The sequence below is a fragment of the Triticum urartu genome, chromosome 7A, assembly GCF_056163025.1.
Source record: "Triticum urartu cultivar PI428250 chromosome 7A, HENAU_Tu73, whole genome shotgun sequence".
Taxonomy (NCBI): Eukaryota; Viridiplantae; Streptophyta; class Magnoliopsida; order Poales; family Poaceae; genus Triticum; species Triticum urartu.
Genome location: NC_141879.1, coordinates 710,229,846 through 710,246,935, shown reverse-complemented (window position 1 = coordinate 710,246,935; position 17,090 = coordinate 710,229,846). Strand labels below are relative to the sequence as shown.

Here is a 17,090-nt window from a genome sequence, read left to right as displayed (position 1 = left end):
CAATTCAAAGTGGTTCAAAACATGGAAGTCCCTAAAGATAACAGTAAGAAAGCCCCCTCAAAGGGCTCTGTCGGTGGCATCACGTCCCATCAAAGGGCTCTGCCGGTGGCATCCTGATGGGAGTGGACCTAGAAGTTTTTGAGTCATTTACTGGTCCCACCTAGGCTCTTATGTTAGTTGTCTAGTCAAGATCAAATCAGATGGCCTAATCTTTAGATTGATTACTGTTTATGGCTCTTCCTATGATGAAGGCAAGGAGGCCTTTATTTCTAAGCTCCACACTATCTTTGTGGATATAGATACCCCTACTCTTATTGGTGGGGAATTTAATCTGTTCAGGAGCTCTAGTGACAAAAGTAATGGTGTGATCAATCATAAGTAGAGTGATAACTTCAATGCTTGGATTGAGATCTGGAGCCTTTTAGAAATTAAATTGTCTAGTAGGAAATTCACTTGGGCTAACAACCAGGTGGACCTAATTATGTCTACTATTGATAGACTTTTCTCTGACACTAGCTTAGATAGAATGTTTCCTCTGTCCCCTTACAAAGCCTTACCTAGATGTGGTAGTGATCACACACCTATCCTCTGGACTCTGGTGTGAACCAAACACCTAGGAAAAGTAGTTTTAAATTTGAGAAGTGGTGGCTCCTGAGGAAGGATTTCTCTGACCTGGTCAAGAAGATCTGGGTAGAACCCATAGGGGTTGCATCTCTCTTAGAAAACTAGCAGAGAAAAATTAGAAGATTCAGGAAAGCCACAAAAAAGGGTGGAGCTCTAATGAAGAAGCTAATCTTAGGAGATACAAAAGAATTCTTCTGCAAGATTGTGATGCTCTAGACATTTAATCAGAGACTTCTGATCTTTCTGGACCTGAGCTAACCAAAATGAATTTCATTCATGGTGAACTCAAGAAGATTTGGCTCAAAGAGGAGACCAAAGCTAAACAAAGGTCTAGAGATAGGGACATTAAAGAGGGAGATAGAAATATTGCATATTTCCTTGAAGTAGCTAATCAAAGGAGAAGGAAAACTCGTATCCACTCCTTAGATGGCCCCCATGGTCATGTTACTGATATAAAAGACATGCTGGGAATTGCTAGTGATTTCTATAAAAAACCTCTTCAAAAAGAAGGAATGCTCTAGGTTTAAGTTGAGTCCTGATTTTTTTTCTTTGAGGCAGAAAGAGATTCTGTAGAGGAGAATTCCTTGCTAGAAGCCCCTTTCTCTGAGGAAGAGATCAAATTAGGTGTCTTTGCATCTGCCCCAGATGGGGCACCAGGCCCTGATGGGATCCCTTCCCTATTTTATCAGCACTTTTGGGAGCTCATTAAAGTAGACTTTGTGCCCTTGTTCCAGCTCTTCCATAAAGGAGAATTGGACATATATAGACTTAATTTTCCCATGCTCTCTCTCATTCCTAAAAAGCCGAGGCTACTTCTATGAAGAAGTTTAGGCCTATCAGCCACATTAATTGTAGTTTTAAAATTTTCTCCAAGGTCCTCACCAATAGACTTTCTGTAGTGCTGCAAAGATTGATTGCTAGTAATCAATCTGCTTCTCTCATAGGAAGATTCATCTTAGAAAGTGTGGTCACTACCCATTAAGTGTTGCACTCAGTTCATTCTGGTAAAGAGGAGGGCCTTGTCCTCAAATTAGATTATGAGAAAGCTTTTGATAAGGTGGATCTGAGCTTCTTGGTCAAATTACTTAAGCTTAGAGGGTTTAGGGATAGATGGACTCAATGGATTTATTAGCTTACTCATGGGGGATCAGTGGTGTTAAGCTGAATAATGTAGAAAGTGACTTCTTCCTTACTTGTAAAGGTCTGAGGCAGAGAGACCCCATCTCTCCTCTCCTATTCAACTTAGTAGTACATGTTCTTACCAATATGTTAGCCAAAGCTGCTACCCAGGGGCTAATTGAGGGGCTCTATCCTGGAGTCTGCCTTGGGGGTATTATCTGCCTTCAGTATGCAGATGACACCATTCTGTTCCTTGATAAGAATCCTACACATGCTATGAACCTCAATATTGTCTTGACCTGCTTTGAACAGGTCTCTGGCATGAGGATTAACAACTCTAAAAGTGAACTCATCCCCATTAACATTGAGAGGCCTGAGTTTGAAGAGTATCTCTCCATACTTGATTGTAGTGGAGGGACATTTCCCGTTAAATGCCTAGGGATCCCTCTACACCATGACAAATTAAGAAGAGGGGGTATCCAACCTCTGCTGGATAAAATTCTTAAAATAATTGCTGGATGGGGAGGAAAGCTCGTATCCTATAAAGGCAGATTGGGCAGATTGGTTCTGATTCAGGCCTGCCTTGCCAGCATTCCTGTCTATCTTCTCTCCTTCTTCAAATTCCCTAAGTGGGCTATTCATATGGTCAACTCCCAAATGGCTAATTGTTTGTGGAATGACTTTGTAGGACATAGGAAACTACATTTAGCTAACTGAGGGATGGTCTCTATGAAAAAAGATTTTGGGGGCCTTGGCATTCCCAACCTTCATGAAATCAATATCTTTCTACTAGGCTCCTGGATTAAAAGATATTATGAAGGAGATAGGAAACCCTGGAAACAGATTATTGATCATAAATACATGGCTGGGAGGCCTAACCTCTTTGCCCCTTCCCCTACTCAAAACTGCTCCAGGTTCTGGAAAGGGATTAACTCCATTACTCAAACTTTGAAGTTTGGGTATAGGTGGAAAATTTGTGTAGGTGATGAAGTTAGATTTTGGGAGGACACCATGAAAAATTAAGAAGAGAGGATATCCAACCTCTGTTGGATAAAATTCTTAAAAGAATTGCTGGATGGAGAGGAAAACTCATATCCTATAAAGGCAGACTGGTTCTGATGCAGGCCTGCCTTGCCAGCATTCCTATCTATCTTCTCTCCTCCTTTAAATTCCCTAAGTGGGCTATTCATATGCTCAACTCCCAAATGGCTACTTGTTTGTGGAATGACTTTGAAGGACATAGGAAACTACATTTAGCTAACTGGGGGATGGTCTCTATGAAAAAAGATTTTGGGGGCCTTGGCATTCCCAACCTTCAAGAAATCAATATCTGTCTACTGGGCTCCTAGTTTAAAAGATATTATGAAGGAGATGGGAAACCCTGGAAACAGATTATTCATCATAAATACATGGCTGGGAGGCCTAACCTCTTTGCCCCTTCCCCTATTCAAAACTGCTCTAGGTTCTGTAAAGGGATTAACTCCATTACTCAAACTTTGAAGTTTGGTTATAGGTGGAAAATTGGTGTAGGTGATAAAGTTGGATTTTGGGAGGACACTTGGTTTGGTACTTCCCCTTTAGCGGTCCAATTTTGGCATGTCTACTCTATCTGTAATAAGCAATTAAATGTGTCAATGAGGTTTGGGATGGAAATCAATTGAAACTCATATTCAGGGGGAATTTTGATGACAATGATGGAACAATGGTACCAATTAGTAGAAATAGCTGGAAGTATTGGGCTGTCCTCTGAACCTGATGCTCTGATATGGAAGATGGATAGCAAAGGCCAATATTCTTCTAGTTCACTTTACCATGTGATCAATTTTGGGGGGATCCAACCTATATTTATCCCTGCAGTGTGGAAACTTAGGGTTCCTCCCAAAATTCATGTCTTTCTCTGGCTGCTTGCTAACAACAAGCTTATGACTAGAGATAACCTGAGGAAGAGGCATATCATTAAACCCCTTGATTGTGTCTATTGTTCTGATCAAGAATCCAATAGGTGCTGAGATCGATCTTGAATACTCTAAGGAACTGGATCATTCTATCCGCGGATGTGTGCAGGGAAAGACTGATGGTCTTTGCGGCACACCTGGCGAAATTCCTTCAGAAACCTATGCTGATCAAGAGCGGTTGAACTCCCACAGCAAGCTGGTGTTTGAACCATGGAGGAATCTCAAGGTCTCTGAAGATGATGAAAGCTTCTCATCTCGCAAGAAAAGAGACCGCCGCGGCAAGACGACTGTTATCAGTCCGGTGTCAACCCTTATCACTTGCTGGTCTCCACAGGCTGCCGCAGCACCACCCATGAAGACTCGGAGGGCTTTGCAGGGAGCTGCTTTTGTAATAGGGCTTTCTAGTGACCCGTTTGCTATTTTCCTGGTTTTCTTTCCGCTTCATGAACTGCTCCTCTCAGTGAGATGATGTATGGATTATGTTTCTGGAGGTTTCATTCGAGTAATGGAATCGGGGAGGGCCTCCCTGTCCTTCTAAAAAAATAAACGACGATGTCGAAACTAGAGTTTTGAGCAACGCGCCACCAGCACCTCATTTCTCATCCATGGCTGGGGGAGCCGCTGTACAGGGCCAGTTTTGCAGTTGCTCATTGCCTGAGCAACTGTCCGGCGGCGCCATCCCAGTCCGCCGCCGCAGCAACGGCCGTGCGACCAATCTGCAGGGCCATCATTTAGGCGGGCGCCGCGGAGGCGATTAAAAGAACGCCTCAAAATCTAAATCGATTTTAGGCTTTTCTTGAGAACGGCTCCGATTCATGTCTGTTTAGCGGCAGTTTGAGAAAATGCCGTGAAAGCTTAGTACAATGGGAGGCATTTTCCTAAAACTCCTTATATACAGGAATTTGAGGCATATCAAAAAAATGCTACTTCTATACAGTTTGGAGGCATTTTCCGGAACGCCCTTACCAAAATGCCTCTGATTAACAACCGTGGTGTAGTGACTAATGCTCACATTAGTCCCGATTCTTAATGCGGCCAGGACTATTGCTCCGATCCGAATCAAAGCCCTGTTTTCTACTAGTGAATATAGTTTTGATGCCCTTGTAAAGACAATGTCAATGGTGAAAACGGGTCATCTATCAGGTGTGCTGTTAGAGAGGTAAAACATTTTAAATTTGTGGAATAAGAGCGAATATTTATTGACATCAGTTTCGCAAATGACGCTAAGCAGAAAAGCTAAATTTATGAAAGCGGCTCCAACCTAGCGTTGGGTAGCTACACGTTCGTTAATAATATACTACCTCCTTTTCAAAATAATTGAAGTTCTGTATTTGTTCAAAGCCAAACTTTTTTAAGTTTGACCAAGTCTATAGAAAAAATATATTAACATCTAAAAAACCAACTTAGTCTTTTTGAGATTCTTTGGGACATATAGTTCCGTACTATGTGTATTCCATATTGTAGATCTTAGCGTATTTTTTCTACAAAATTGGTCGAACTTAAGCAAGTTTGACTTTACGAAAACCTAAAACTTTAATTATTTTGGAACGCATGGGAGTATCAATGTGCAGTAAGAAAAAAGGACCATGAAAGAAACCTCACAGGAATACAGCCAACAAGACAACTTAGTCTTTAATTAGTTTTTCTAAGAAATGAGGTTCGGATGGGCCCAACTTTGAATTAAAAAAGCCATCAACCCCATCTAGAATACAACCAACACAAGCACATTAGACAACGAAAAAGCAACGAAAAGATACAAAGGTGTTGAGAAAACAGCTTACAACACAAACCCACCCTAGAAGCACCTACACTGATAGGAAAAGAAGCACCCCTTGAAGATGGAGTCGCCCTTCAAGCTCGAACACCTGTCGGAGAAGATAGAAACAGCGCGTCGAAGGCATTGCCAGCCGCCTTGGCAACGATCTCGCCGAACACCTGCACTAAGAACCGAGAAGATACCACACCCCCTCACCAGAGAACTTGATCTCTTGTCCTAAGCTGAACTACCCCTCTCGCATCATGGTTCGAGATGGAAGGTATATAGATTTGGATCCAACAGCTAGGTGGCTAAGCTAGCTAGCTCTTGCAGCGATCGATCACGATCAGCGTGTCATCCCGTCTACGTGCATGGTGGGCGGCACGGTCGCTGCGCCGCCGCGCTGCTGCAGCTCCATGTTGGCGTGCCATCCTGCATGCATGCATCCACCGCAATTCAATCAACATAGATAACGAACCACACATGCATATCGATCGTCGCACTGCATACGATCACTCGCGAGCGTAGGCACGCACCGATGTCCATGACGAAGCCGCGGTTGTGGAGCTCGCGGTACTCCTGGCAGAGGGCGCAGCACTCGCAGAAGCAGTGGACGCAGAGGTCCGGGTAGGGGGCCTCCTAGAGGCCGTACTGGGCGCGCATCTTGGTGCGGTAGAAGCAGGTGTAGATGGGCAGGAACCACCAGGAGGTGACCATCCCGATGAGCACGTACAGCGCCGCGCTCGCCCTGCTGGAGAGGGAGCCGCGGTCCACGATCGCCGCCACCATCCCGAAGGTGACGCACGGGCAGAAGCACGTCATCCAGCAGTTCCCGGGGTCCTCGGCGCAGTCGAACAGGCCTGTGGACCAGGGGTGGACCGGCGGCTGCGCGTGCACCAGCGCGCGCGTCGCCGCGGCCGGTGCTGGCAGCTGCTCGGCGGCGTCCATGCCGGCCACGCGAATTGATTTTGATTCCTCCGGCCACCGGCGGGTGGTGTCAGCGCGGGCGCGGGTGTGGTGGCCTCAACAGGAGCGCCAAGGCTGTTTATATCATCGTCGATTCGGAGGTAGGTGACCATGCATCCAAACAACTCCGATCCCATGCATGCATGCATGCAGGATTAGTCCCATGCATGGCTAATCCCTATCTTTAGCTACAACGGGCAAAAATAAGTGCCACGTGATTTTCCTGTCCTTTCTCCCCACAAAAATAGTAGCACTAGTTTCAGTCAGTGGTACAAAATTTTCTCTTGAATTGTGACTTCAAGAGAAAACTAAATTTGTATACAAAACATCATATATGCTAGTATATATTTTTCTTAAGCCGCAAATCGAAGTTGCTTTTCCCCCCTCAAAAAAAATCGAAGTTGCTTTTCAAATTTTGGGACATGGTACGCGCGTATATGTTGTGTCAATAATTTCAGAAACTTTTTATTATCACCTGCACAAAGAAAACTTTTTATTATCACAATAAAGAAGTGCTAATCGATCATCTAGTTTAATGTCCAAAAACGTCTTACATTATGGAACAGAGGGAGTACTAAAAAATAACTCATCAGACGAGGCGGCTCGCGAGGGCATGCCATGTATAGTTCGACCGAGCTCCTCGAAGAGAAGGAAGCAGACCCTTGCCACCGTCGGTCTTCCGCCGTGCTCTGCAGCGGCGGCGGTGGCCGGGTCCGCCTCCCCCTTTTCGCCGCTCGCTCGCCGCGGCTGCCACCACCACTAGGCGTATCAACGGGCGATGCCCATCAATAGATATCAATGTGAGTGAGTAGGGATTGCCATGCAACGGATGCACTAGAGCTATAAGTGTATTAAAGCTCAAAAAGAAACTAAGTGGGTGTGCATCCAACTCGCTTGCTCACGAAGACCTAGGGCATTTTGAGGAAGCCCATCATTGGAATATACAAGCCAAGTTCTATAATGAAAGATTCCTACTAGTATATGAAAGTGACAACATAGGAGACTCTCTATCATGAAGATCATGGTGCTACTTTGAAGCACAAGTGTGGTAAAAGGATAGTAGCATTGCCCCTTCTCTCTTTTTCTCTCATATTTGGGCCTTCTCTTTTTTTATGGCCTCTTTTTTCTCCTTTTTTTTTATTTTTCGTCCAGAGTCTCATCCCGACTTGTGGGGGAATCATGGTCTCCATCATCCTTTCCTCACTGGGACAATGCTCTAATAATGATGATCATCACACTTTTATTTACTTACAACTCAAGAATTACAACTCGATACTTAGAACAAAATATGACTCTATATGAATGCCTCTGGCGGTGTACCGGGATGTGCAATGAATCAAGAGTGACATGTATGAAAGAATTATGAATGGTGGCTTTGCCACAAGTACGATGTCAACTACATGATCATGCAAAGCAATATGACAATGATGAAGCGTGTCATAATAAACGGAACGGTGGAAAGTTGCATGGCAATATATCTCGGAACGGCTATGAAAATGCCATAATAGGTAGGTATGGTGGCTGTTTTGAGGAAGGTAAATGGTGGGTTTGTGGTACAGGCGAAAGTTGCGCAGTACTAGAGAGGCTAGCAATGGTGGAAGGATGAGAGTGCGTATAATCCATGGACTCAACATTAGTCATAAAGAACTCACATACTTATTGCAAAAATCTATTAGTTATCGAAACAAAGTACTACGCGCATGCTCCTAGGGGGATAGATTGGTAGGAAAAGACCATCGCTCGTCCCCGACCGCCACTCATAAGGAAGACAATCGATAAAAAAATCATGCTCCGACTTCATCACATAACGGTTCACCACACGTGCATGCTACGGGAATCACAAACTTCAAAACAAGTATTTCTCAAATTCACAACTACTCAACTAGCATGACTCTAATATCACCATCTTCATATCTCAAAACAATCATCAAGTATCAAACTTCTCATAGTATTCAGTGCACTCTATATGAAAGTTTTTATTATACCCATCTTGAATGCCCATCATATTAGGACTAAATTTATAACCAAATCAAATTACCACGCTGTTCTAAAGACTCTCAAAATAATATAAGTGAAGCATGAGAGTTCGTTTATTTCTTCAAATTAAAACCACCTCCATGCTCTAAAAAGATATAAGTGAAGTACTAGAGCAAACGACAAACTACTCCAAAAGATATAAGTGAAGATCAATGAGTAGTCGAATAATTATGTAACTATATGAAGACTCTCTAACATTTAAGAATTTCAGATCTTGGTATTTTATTCAAACAGCAAGAAAAACAAAAGAAAATAAAATGACATCTAAGAATAGCAAACATCATGTGAAGAAGCAAAAGCTTAGGATCAACCGATACTAACCGATAGTTGTTGAAGAAGAAAGGTGGGATGCCAACCGGGGCATCCCCAAGCTTAGACGCTTGAGACTTCTTGAAATATTATCTTGGGATGCCTTGGGAATCCCCAAGCTTGAGCTTTTGTGTCTCCTTAATTCCTCTCATATCACGGTCTCCCTAAATCTCAAAAGCTCCAGCCACACAAAACTTAACAAGGACTCGTGAGATAAGTTAGTATAAACCAATGCAAAAACCTTATCCTACTCTTCTGTATAAAATCACTAAAATTATTAATCAACATTGCATACTAAATGCCTCCGCATATTTAATAGTCCTATCCTCAAATAGAATCATTAAACAAGCAAACATAACAGCAATCTGCCTAAACAGGACAGTCTGTGAAGAATGCAGCAAGATCCATACTTCCTTAGCTCCAAAAACTATGAAAGAAAATTCCCACTGTATTAAATTTATCAGAGCTTATTATGAAAAAGGTTTCAACATTTTATCACATTCTGAATTTTCTAGGGAATTTTTGCAACAGTGATAAACTTTCTGTTTTCAAACAGCAACATGTAGACTTGTAAAATAGGCATAGTAAAGGTCATCAATGCCACTTTTATTGAAATAAAATATGCAAAACATTGTTATAAATAACAGTAAGCAAATCCTAACAAAATAAATTGACGCTCCAAGCAAAACACATATCATGTGGTGAAAAAAATATAGCTCCAAGTAAAGTTACCGATGAACGAAGACGAAAGAGGGGATGCCTTCCGGGGCATCCCCAAGCTTAGGCTCTTGGTTATCCTTAAATATTATCTTGGGGTGTCTTGGGAATCCCCAAGCTTAGGCTCTTTCCACTCCTTATTCCATAGTCCATAGAATCTTTACCCAAAACTTGAAAACTTCACAACACCAAACTTAACAGAAAACTCGTAAGCTCCGTTAGTATAAGAAAATAAATCACCACTTAGGTACTGTTGTGAAATCATTCTAAATTCATATTGGTGTAATATCTACTGTATTCCAACTCATCTATGGTTCATACCCTCTGATACTACTCATAGATTCATCAAAATAAGCAAACAACACATAGAAAACAGAATCTGTCAAAAAACAGAACAGTCTGTAGTAATCTGGATCAAACGTATACTTCTGGAAATCCAAAAATTCTAAAATAAATTACTGGACGTGAGGAATTTGTCTATTAATCATCTTCAAAAAGAACCAACCTAATCGCACTCTCCAGTAAAAAATGGAAGCAAAACTCGTGAGCGCTACAGTTTCTGTTTTTTACAGCAAGATCGCAAAGACTTCACCCAAGTCTTCCCAAAGGTTCTACTTGGCACAAACACTAATTAAAACATAAAACCACATCTAAACAAAGGCTATACGAATTATTTATTACTAAACAGGAACAAAAAGCAAAGAACAAAAATAAAATTGGGTTGCCTCCCAACAAGCGCTATCGTTTAACGCCCCTAGCTAGGCATGATGATTTCAATGATGCTCACATAAAAGATAAGAATTGAAACATAAAGAGAGCATCATGAAGAATATGACTAGCACATTTAAGTCCAACCCACTTCCTATGCATTGGGATTTTGTGAGCAAACAACTTATGGGAACAATAATCAACAAGCATAGGAAGGCAAAACAAGCATAACTTTAAAACTTTAAGCACATAGAGAGAGGAAACTTGATATTATTGCAATTCCTACAAGCATATATTCCTCCCTCATAATAATTTTCAGTAGCATCATTAATGAATTCAACAGTATAACCATCACATAAAGCATTCTTTTCATGATCTACAAGCATAGAAATTTTATTACTCTCCGCATAAGCAAAATTCTTCTCGTTCGGAATAGTGAGAGTATCATAAGAAACTCGAATACTATAAATTGTTTCCCCATTAAAGGAGTAATGTTCAGAAAAAGGGTAATCATAATCATGACAAGTTTTATAAATATAATCATCACTAATTTTTATAGCATAAGTATCACCACAATAATCATCATAAGTAGCAACTTTGTTCTCATAATAATCAATTGAAACCTCTTCCAAGATAGTGGAATCATTACTAAATAAAGTCATGGCCTCTCCAAATCCACTTTCATAATTATCACAATAAGATTCAACATCCTCCCAAATAGTGGGATCATTACTTGCTAAAGTTGACACTCTTCCAAACCCACTTTCATCAATATAATCATCATAAGTAGGAGGCATGCTATCATCATAACAAATTTGCATATCAAAACTTGGGAGGCTAGAAATATCATGTTTAGTAAACATAGCATCCCCAAGCTTGGGACAAACATTAATTGCAGAAAATATATTCTCAAACATGTCATTCTCATCAAACATAGCATCCCCAAGCTTGGGACTTTTCATATCATAAGCATAATCACTCTCATCATTAATAGTATGGATAGCACCAATAGTATAGCTATTATCATCGTCACAATGACTAATAGGGGCAACATCATTTGGGAGGGATACATTTTCACCTTTACTTCTCTGTCTTTTCTTTTTCTTCTTCACATTATGTGTGGGTTCAATCCTCTTTTTGGAGCTCCTTATTGATGAGATTGGTTGAATAGGAGGCTCCTCCTCGTTACCTGATTCATCATAAGAAATAATAGGAGAATATTGGGAAGTCTCTTCCCTTTCATTAGCATTCTCTTCATCCTCTATGTGTTTTCTTTTCTTTATGTAATTGGCATATAAGGGTTTTCAATGCAATTCACCGCACAATACATAAAAATTTCTTCTATATCAATATCGAGGAATTTCTCAAGGTTATATTCTGGAATATGCTTAGTTATACGTTTCATTTCTTCATAACCCAAAAGCAAACTAAGTTCATTATGATGTGCAAGGGAAATCAAATCATCACAATTTTTGGACATGATACGATCATGAAACAATTTGCATTGGAGATTTAAATGACAATGTTCATTGCAAAGTTCACAAGTATGGCGAAGAAATTTTAAATTTTCAGCACAAACATCTAGCCTTTCTTGCAACCACTTAGTTTCCAAATACTTATGCCTCTTGCAAAATCTATCTTCCGTATTTGGTGTGTACTTGCAAACTCTATGCACTCCACAAAAAATGACATGCTTATAAGAGACATTTTCATTATGACTAGTGCAATCATCATTAGTACTATGGATATTCAAGGAATTCATACTAACAACATTGCAATCATGCTCATCATTCAAAGATTTAGTGCCAAACATTTTATAGACTTCTTCTTCTAGCACTTGAGCACAGTTTTCCTTTCCATCATTCTCATGAAAAATATTAAAAAGATGAAGCGTATGAGGCAAACTCAATTCCATTTTTTGTAATTTTCTTTTATAAAATGAACTAGTGGTAAAATAAGAAACAAAAAGATTCGATTGCAAGATCTAAAGATATACCTTCAAGCACTAACCTCCTCGGCAACGGCGCCAGAAAAGAGCTTGATGTCTACTACACAACCTTCTTCTTGTAGACGTTGTTGGGCCTCCAAGTGCAGAGGTTTGTAGGACAGTAGCAAATTTCCCTCAAGTGGATGACCTAAGGTTTATCAATCCGTGGGAGGCGTAGGATGAAGATGGTCTCCCTCAAACAACCCTGCAACCAAATAACAAAGAGTCTCTTGTGTCCCCAACACACCCAATACAATGGTAAATTTTATAGGTGCACTAGTTCGGCGAAGAGATGGTGATACAAGTGCAATATGGATGGTAGATATAGGTTTTTGTAATCTGAAAATATAAAAACAGCAAGGTAACTAATGATAAAAGTGAGCGTAAATGGTATTGCAATGCTAGGAAACAAGGCCTAGGGTTCATACTTTCACTAGTGCAAGTCTCTCAACAATAATAACATAATTGGATCATATAACTATCCCTCAACATGCAACAAATAGTCACTCCAAAGTCACTAATAGCGGAGAACAAACGAAGAGATTATTGTAGGGTACGAAACCACCTCAAAGTTATTCTTTCAGATCGATCTATTCAAGAGTTCATACTAGAATAACACCTTAAGACACATATCAACCAAAACCCTAATGTCACCTAGATACTCCAATGTCACCTCAAGTATCCGTGGGTATGATTATACGATATGCATCACACAATCTCAGATTCATCTATTCAACCAACACAAAGAACTTCAAAGAGTGCCCCAAAGTTTCTACCGGAGAGTCAAGATGAAAACGTGTGCCAACCCCTATGCATAAGTTCACGAGGTCACGGAATTCACAATTTTATCACCAAAACATACATCAAGTGGATCACGTGATATCCCATTGTCACCACAGATAAGCACATGCAAGACATACATCAAGTGTTCTCAAATCCTTAAAGACTCAATCTGATAAGATAACTTCAAAGGGAAAACTCAATCCATTACAAGAGAGTAGAGGGGGAGAAACATCATAAGATCCAACTATAATAGCAAATCTCGCGATACATCAAGATCGTGCCAACTCAAGAACACGAGAGAGAGAGAGAGGGGGGGATCAAACACATAGCTACTGGTACATACCCTCAGCCCCGAGGGTGGACTACTCCCTCCTCGTAATGGAGAGCGCTGGGATGATGAAGATGGCCGCCGGAGAGGGATTCCCCCCTCCGGTAGGGTGCCAGAACAGGTCTAGATTGGTTTTCAGTGGCTAGAGAGGCTTGCGGCGGCGGAACTCCCAATCTATTCTGATCCTCGATGTTTTTAGGGTATATGGACATATATAGGCGAAAGAAGTCGGTCAGGGGAGCCACGAGGGGCCCACGAGGGTGGGGGCACGCCTAGGGGGGTAGGGCACGCCTCACTGCCTCGTGGATTCCTCGAAGCTTCCCTGACGTCTACTCCAAGTCTCCTGGGTTGCTTCCGTTTCAAAAATAACTCTCCCGAATGTTTCATTCCGTTTGGACTCCATTTGATATTCCTTTTCTTTGAAACACCGAAATAGGCAATAAAACATCATTTTGGGCTGGGCCTCCGGTTAATAGGTTAGTCCCAAAAATAATATAAAGTGTATAATAAAGCCCATAAACATCCAAAACGGGAAATATAATAGCATGGAACAATAAAAAATTATAGATACGTTTGAGACGTATCACTTACGTATTAGCTTTGCTTTTTATATGTTTGGAGTATTTGCATGCGCTTTAGTAACACATGACCTTTGGTATTGTTGCATAATAATCGATGTCTATGTTAAAAAGAGCCCTTAGTTAATTATTACTATGAAGTATTGTATTGAATTCACCAAACATTTCTCACTAAAATTGCACTGACACATGTTCTTGACTATGCCCGTGGAATCAAGGATGGCCTACAAATGACATTACCAAAAAATATGATTATTCTTTAGAGGACATGATAGATGGTTCCACTTTGATCCCACATGCATCTATATAGGGAGTTCTCGTACCCTTCTTCAAATCACAACTCATATCTTGATCAACATCAATATATTAGGACAGATACTTCTAGTTGTATGATCCATTTGTATGGCTCGGGTAGCTGGGACTGAGGTATGTACATTTTAGTATTTCAAACTTAATCCTATTATCAGGATGTTATTTAGTTTCAGATTTTTGGAAAGTGGTTGTTACATTTTCTGATTTAAATTATTAACTTGTGAAGAAGCCAAACCTACTTGTGAAGAAGCTGCTTTTAATTTATGAATTCTTAGAGCATGTATACGGTAGCATGTAGCCTCAAAGTTTTTTTGGATTTAATTTTTGCAACTACTGAATAATTTAGTTCATCCCAAAAGTTGTCATCAATGTAATTACTATAAAAAACTGCATGCCCATATATTCAGACATGGGAATGGAGAGAGGTCTGAGATGCGGTAGGAAATGCAACCTCTTGGGTGCAGCTAATGTCATAGGAGGCAACTTGCACCGAGACAACAGCGTCGAGCCTAACATGGGATGAGGAAGATGGTGGTGGGGGTTGGCGGACTTTCTCTCCGGTGGCACAAAATGCATATATGGGAGGGATGCGGTTGAGAGATGGATTGATGGTTCCAATTTGGATGCACTTCCACCTATACAAGGTGTTTCTATCCCCACTTTCTGACAGCAACTCCTATTTTGAGCAAGATATATATATGAAGTGAGATTCTTCTTTTCATATATACATATGGTGGTGAAACACTATAGATTCACTCCAATTTAAGTATGCCAAAGAGAGTGAGGAGGCCGACTGTGAGGAATTTCAAGGATTTGGAGAAGCAGCGAATGATGTCTTTGTTGGAAAAGGATGTTGTCCAGTTAGAGAGATATCTTGTGGTGGAGAATCACAGAGCAGGAATAGTGCATCCAACACTTTGAGAAGATCAGGAAGAGAGCACGGGGTGGTGGCAAGGTATGTCTTTATGAAAGAAGATGATCTTAACCATGAGGAGTGTCAGGAGTATTACCAAGATGTAATTCTGACCAAGAAAGAAATTGTGCACCAGTTCCCTTTAGATTCTATGGGACCAAGCATGAAAACGACACAATCACAATTGTAATTTTCATATCTTGTGCTCTAAGGATAGGAACGAATTGGATTATACAATATGCTTGCAGAATATAGTGATATTCTTTATAAGTTGGAAGTCTGCTTTTGCTTGTCATTGTCCTTATATGCTATATATTGTCACCTTTTCATAATTAATTTCCCATCTCACATTTCAAGGTCGTGTGTATTCCACTTTTATAATGCATCTAAATTATTACTTTACTTACTAATTCTAAAGAGTGTGTTGTCTTGACCTTGTAATTTTGTTATCAAACAAGAACATGTAGTTTTGCAATTTCAATGTTGGAAGTTTGCACATATGTTTCTCAGTGATTGTATTTAAGTGTCCTTATCCGACAACCTATGTTTAGCAAATAATTACAACCTTCAATGCTTCTTAGCATATTCTTAGCCAACACATGCTGACGTTTTAGCTTTGCTTTTAATATGTTTGGAGTATTTGCATGCGCTTTCGTAAAATATGACCTTTCATATTATTGCATAATAATCGATGTGTATGTTAAACAGAACCCTTAGTTAATTATTTCCGTGAAGTATTGTATTGCATTCACCAAACATTTCTCACTAAAATTAGACTAACACATGTTCTTCACTATGCCCGTGGAATGAAGGATGGACTACGAATGACATTACCAAAAAATATGATTATTCTTTAGAGGACACGATAGATGGTTCCACTATGATCCCACGTGTATCTATATAAGTAGTTCTTGTACCACAACTCATATCTTGTTCAAGATCAATATATAAGGAAAAATACTTCTAGTTGTATGATTCATTTGTAGGGCTCGGGTATCTAGGAGTGAGGTATATCCATTTTAGTATTTAAAACATAATCCTATTATTAGGATGTTATTTAGTTTTAGATTTTGGAAAGTGGTTGTTACATTTTCTGATTTAAATTAATAACTTGTGAACAAGCCAAACCCTTCTAAGTAGAGAAGAATTATTGGTTTACTTATTATAAACTTTGAGTTTGGTTTCATAAATCGCAGGCTATACGTTGGTTTTTATTGTTGACAAGCAGTAACACATGATGTCCCGATCTTTGCAATTGGCAAATGCATAAATTTACACGCATATATATAGACCACTTCAGCAACAACATGTGTCACTTTCTATTTCCGAGGAAAGAAATTGGTTCCAATTAAACATGTACTGCTTTTAATTTATGAAATTCTTAGAGCATGTATTCCGTAGCATGTAGCCTCAAAGTTTTTTGAATATAATTTTTACAACTACCGAATCATTTAGTTCATCCCACAAGTTGTAATCAATATACTTACTATAAAATAATGCATGCCCATATATTCACACTTGGGAATAGAGAGAGGTCTGAGATGCGCTAGGAAATGCAACCTCTTAGGTGCGGCTAATGTCACCGGAGGCGAGTTGCACCGAGACAACAACGTCGAGCCTGGCATGGGATGAGGAAGACGGTGTTGGGGGTTGGCGGACTTTCTCTCCGGCGGCACAATATGCATAAATGGGAGGGATGTTGTTGAGAGATGGATTGATCGTTCCAATTTAGATGCACTTCCACCTATATAAGGTGTTTCTATCCCCACTTTCTGACAACAACTCCTATTTTGAGCAAGATGAATATATGAAGTGAGATTCTTCTTGTCATATATACATATGGTGATGAAACACTACAGATTCGCTCCAATTTAAGTACGCCAAAGAGAGGGAGGAGGCCGACTTTGAGGAATTTCAAGGATTAGGAGAAGCAGTGAATGATGTCTTTTTTGGAAAAGGATGTTGTCCAGTTAGAGATGTATCTTATGGTGCAGAATC

The 17,090-nt window shown here is 40.3% G+C and overlaps 1 protein-coding gene and 1 pseudogene across 2 annotated transcripts; one reads left to right on the top strand and one right to left on the bottom strand.

The window, feature by feature from the left end:
- The first annotated feature begins 1,734 nt into the window (after positions 1 to 1,734).
- On the top strand, positions 1,735 to 4,167 carry LOC147961918 (uncharacterized). The gene is made up of 2 exons (XM_087533987.1): positions 1,735 to 2,169; positions 3,808 to 4,167. The coding sequence occupies exons 1-2, from the start codon at positions 1,735 to 1,737 to the stop codon at positions 4,165 to 4,167; spliced, it is 795 nt and encodes a 264-aa protein (XP_087390113.1).
- A 1,169-nt stretch (positions 4,168 to 5,336) lies between these two features.
- Positions 5,337 to 6,514, bottom strand: LOC147961917 (cell number regulator 2-like; annotated as a pseudogene). The gene is made up of 2 exons (XR_015610421.1): positions 5,991 to 6,514; positions 5,337 to 5,886 (listed from the first exon to the last, which is right to left on the bottom strand). The product of XR_015610421.1 is annotated as a cell number regulator 2-like (transcript).
- Positions 6,515 to 17,090: the final 10,576 nt, after the last annotated feature.

Excerpts from the sequence above, each read along its gene's own strand:
- LOC147961918 (XM_087533987.1), top strand. The coding sequence starts at position 1,735 with ATGGACTCAATGGATTTATTAGCTTACTCATGGGGGATCAGTGGTGTT. Across the intron at positions 2,170-3,807 it reads GTAGTGGAGGGACATTTCCC|GGAAAGACTGATGGTCTTTG; the intron begins GTTAAATGCCTA and ends GGATGTGTGCAG.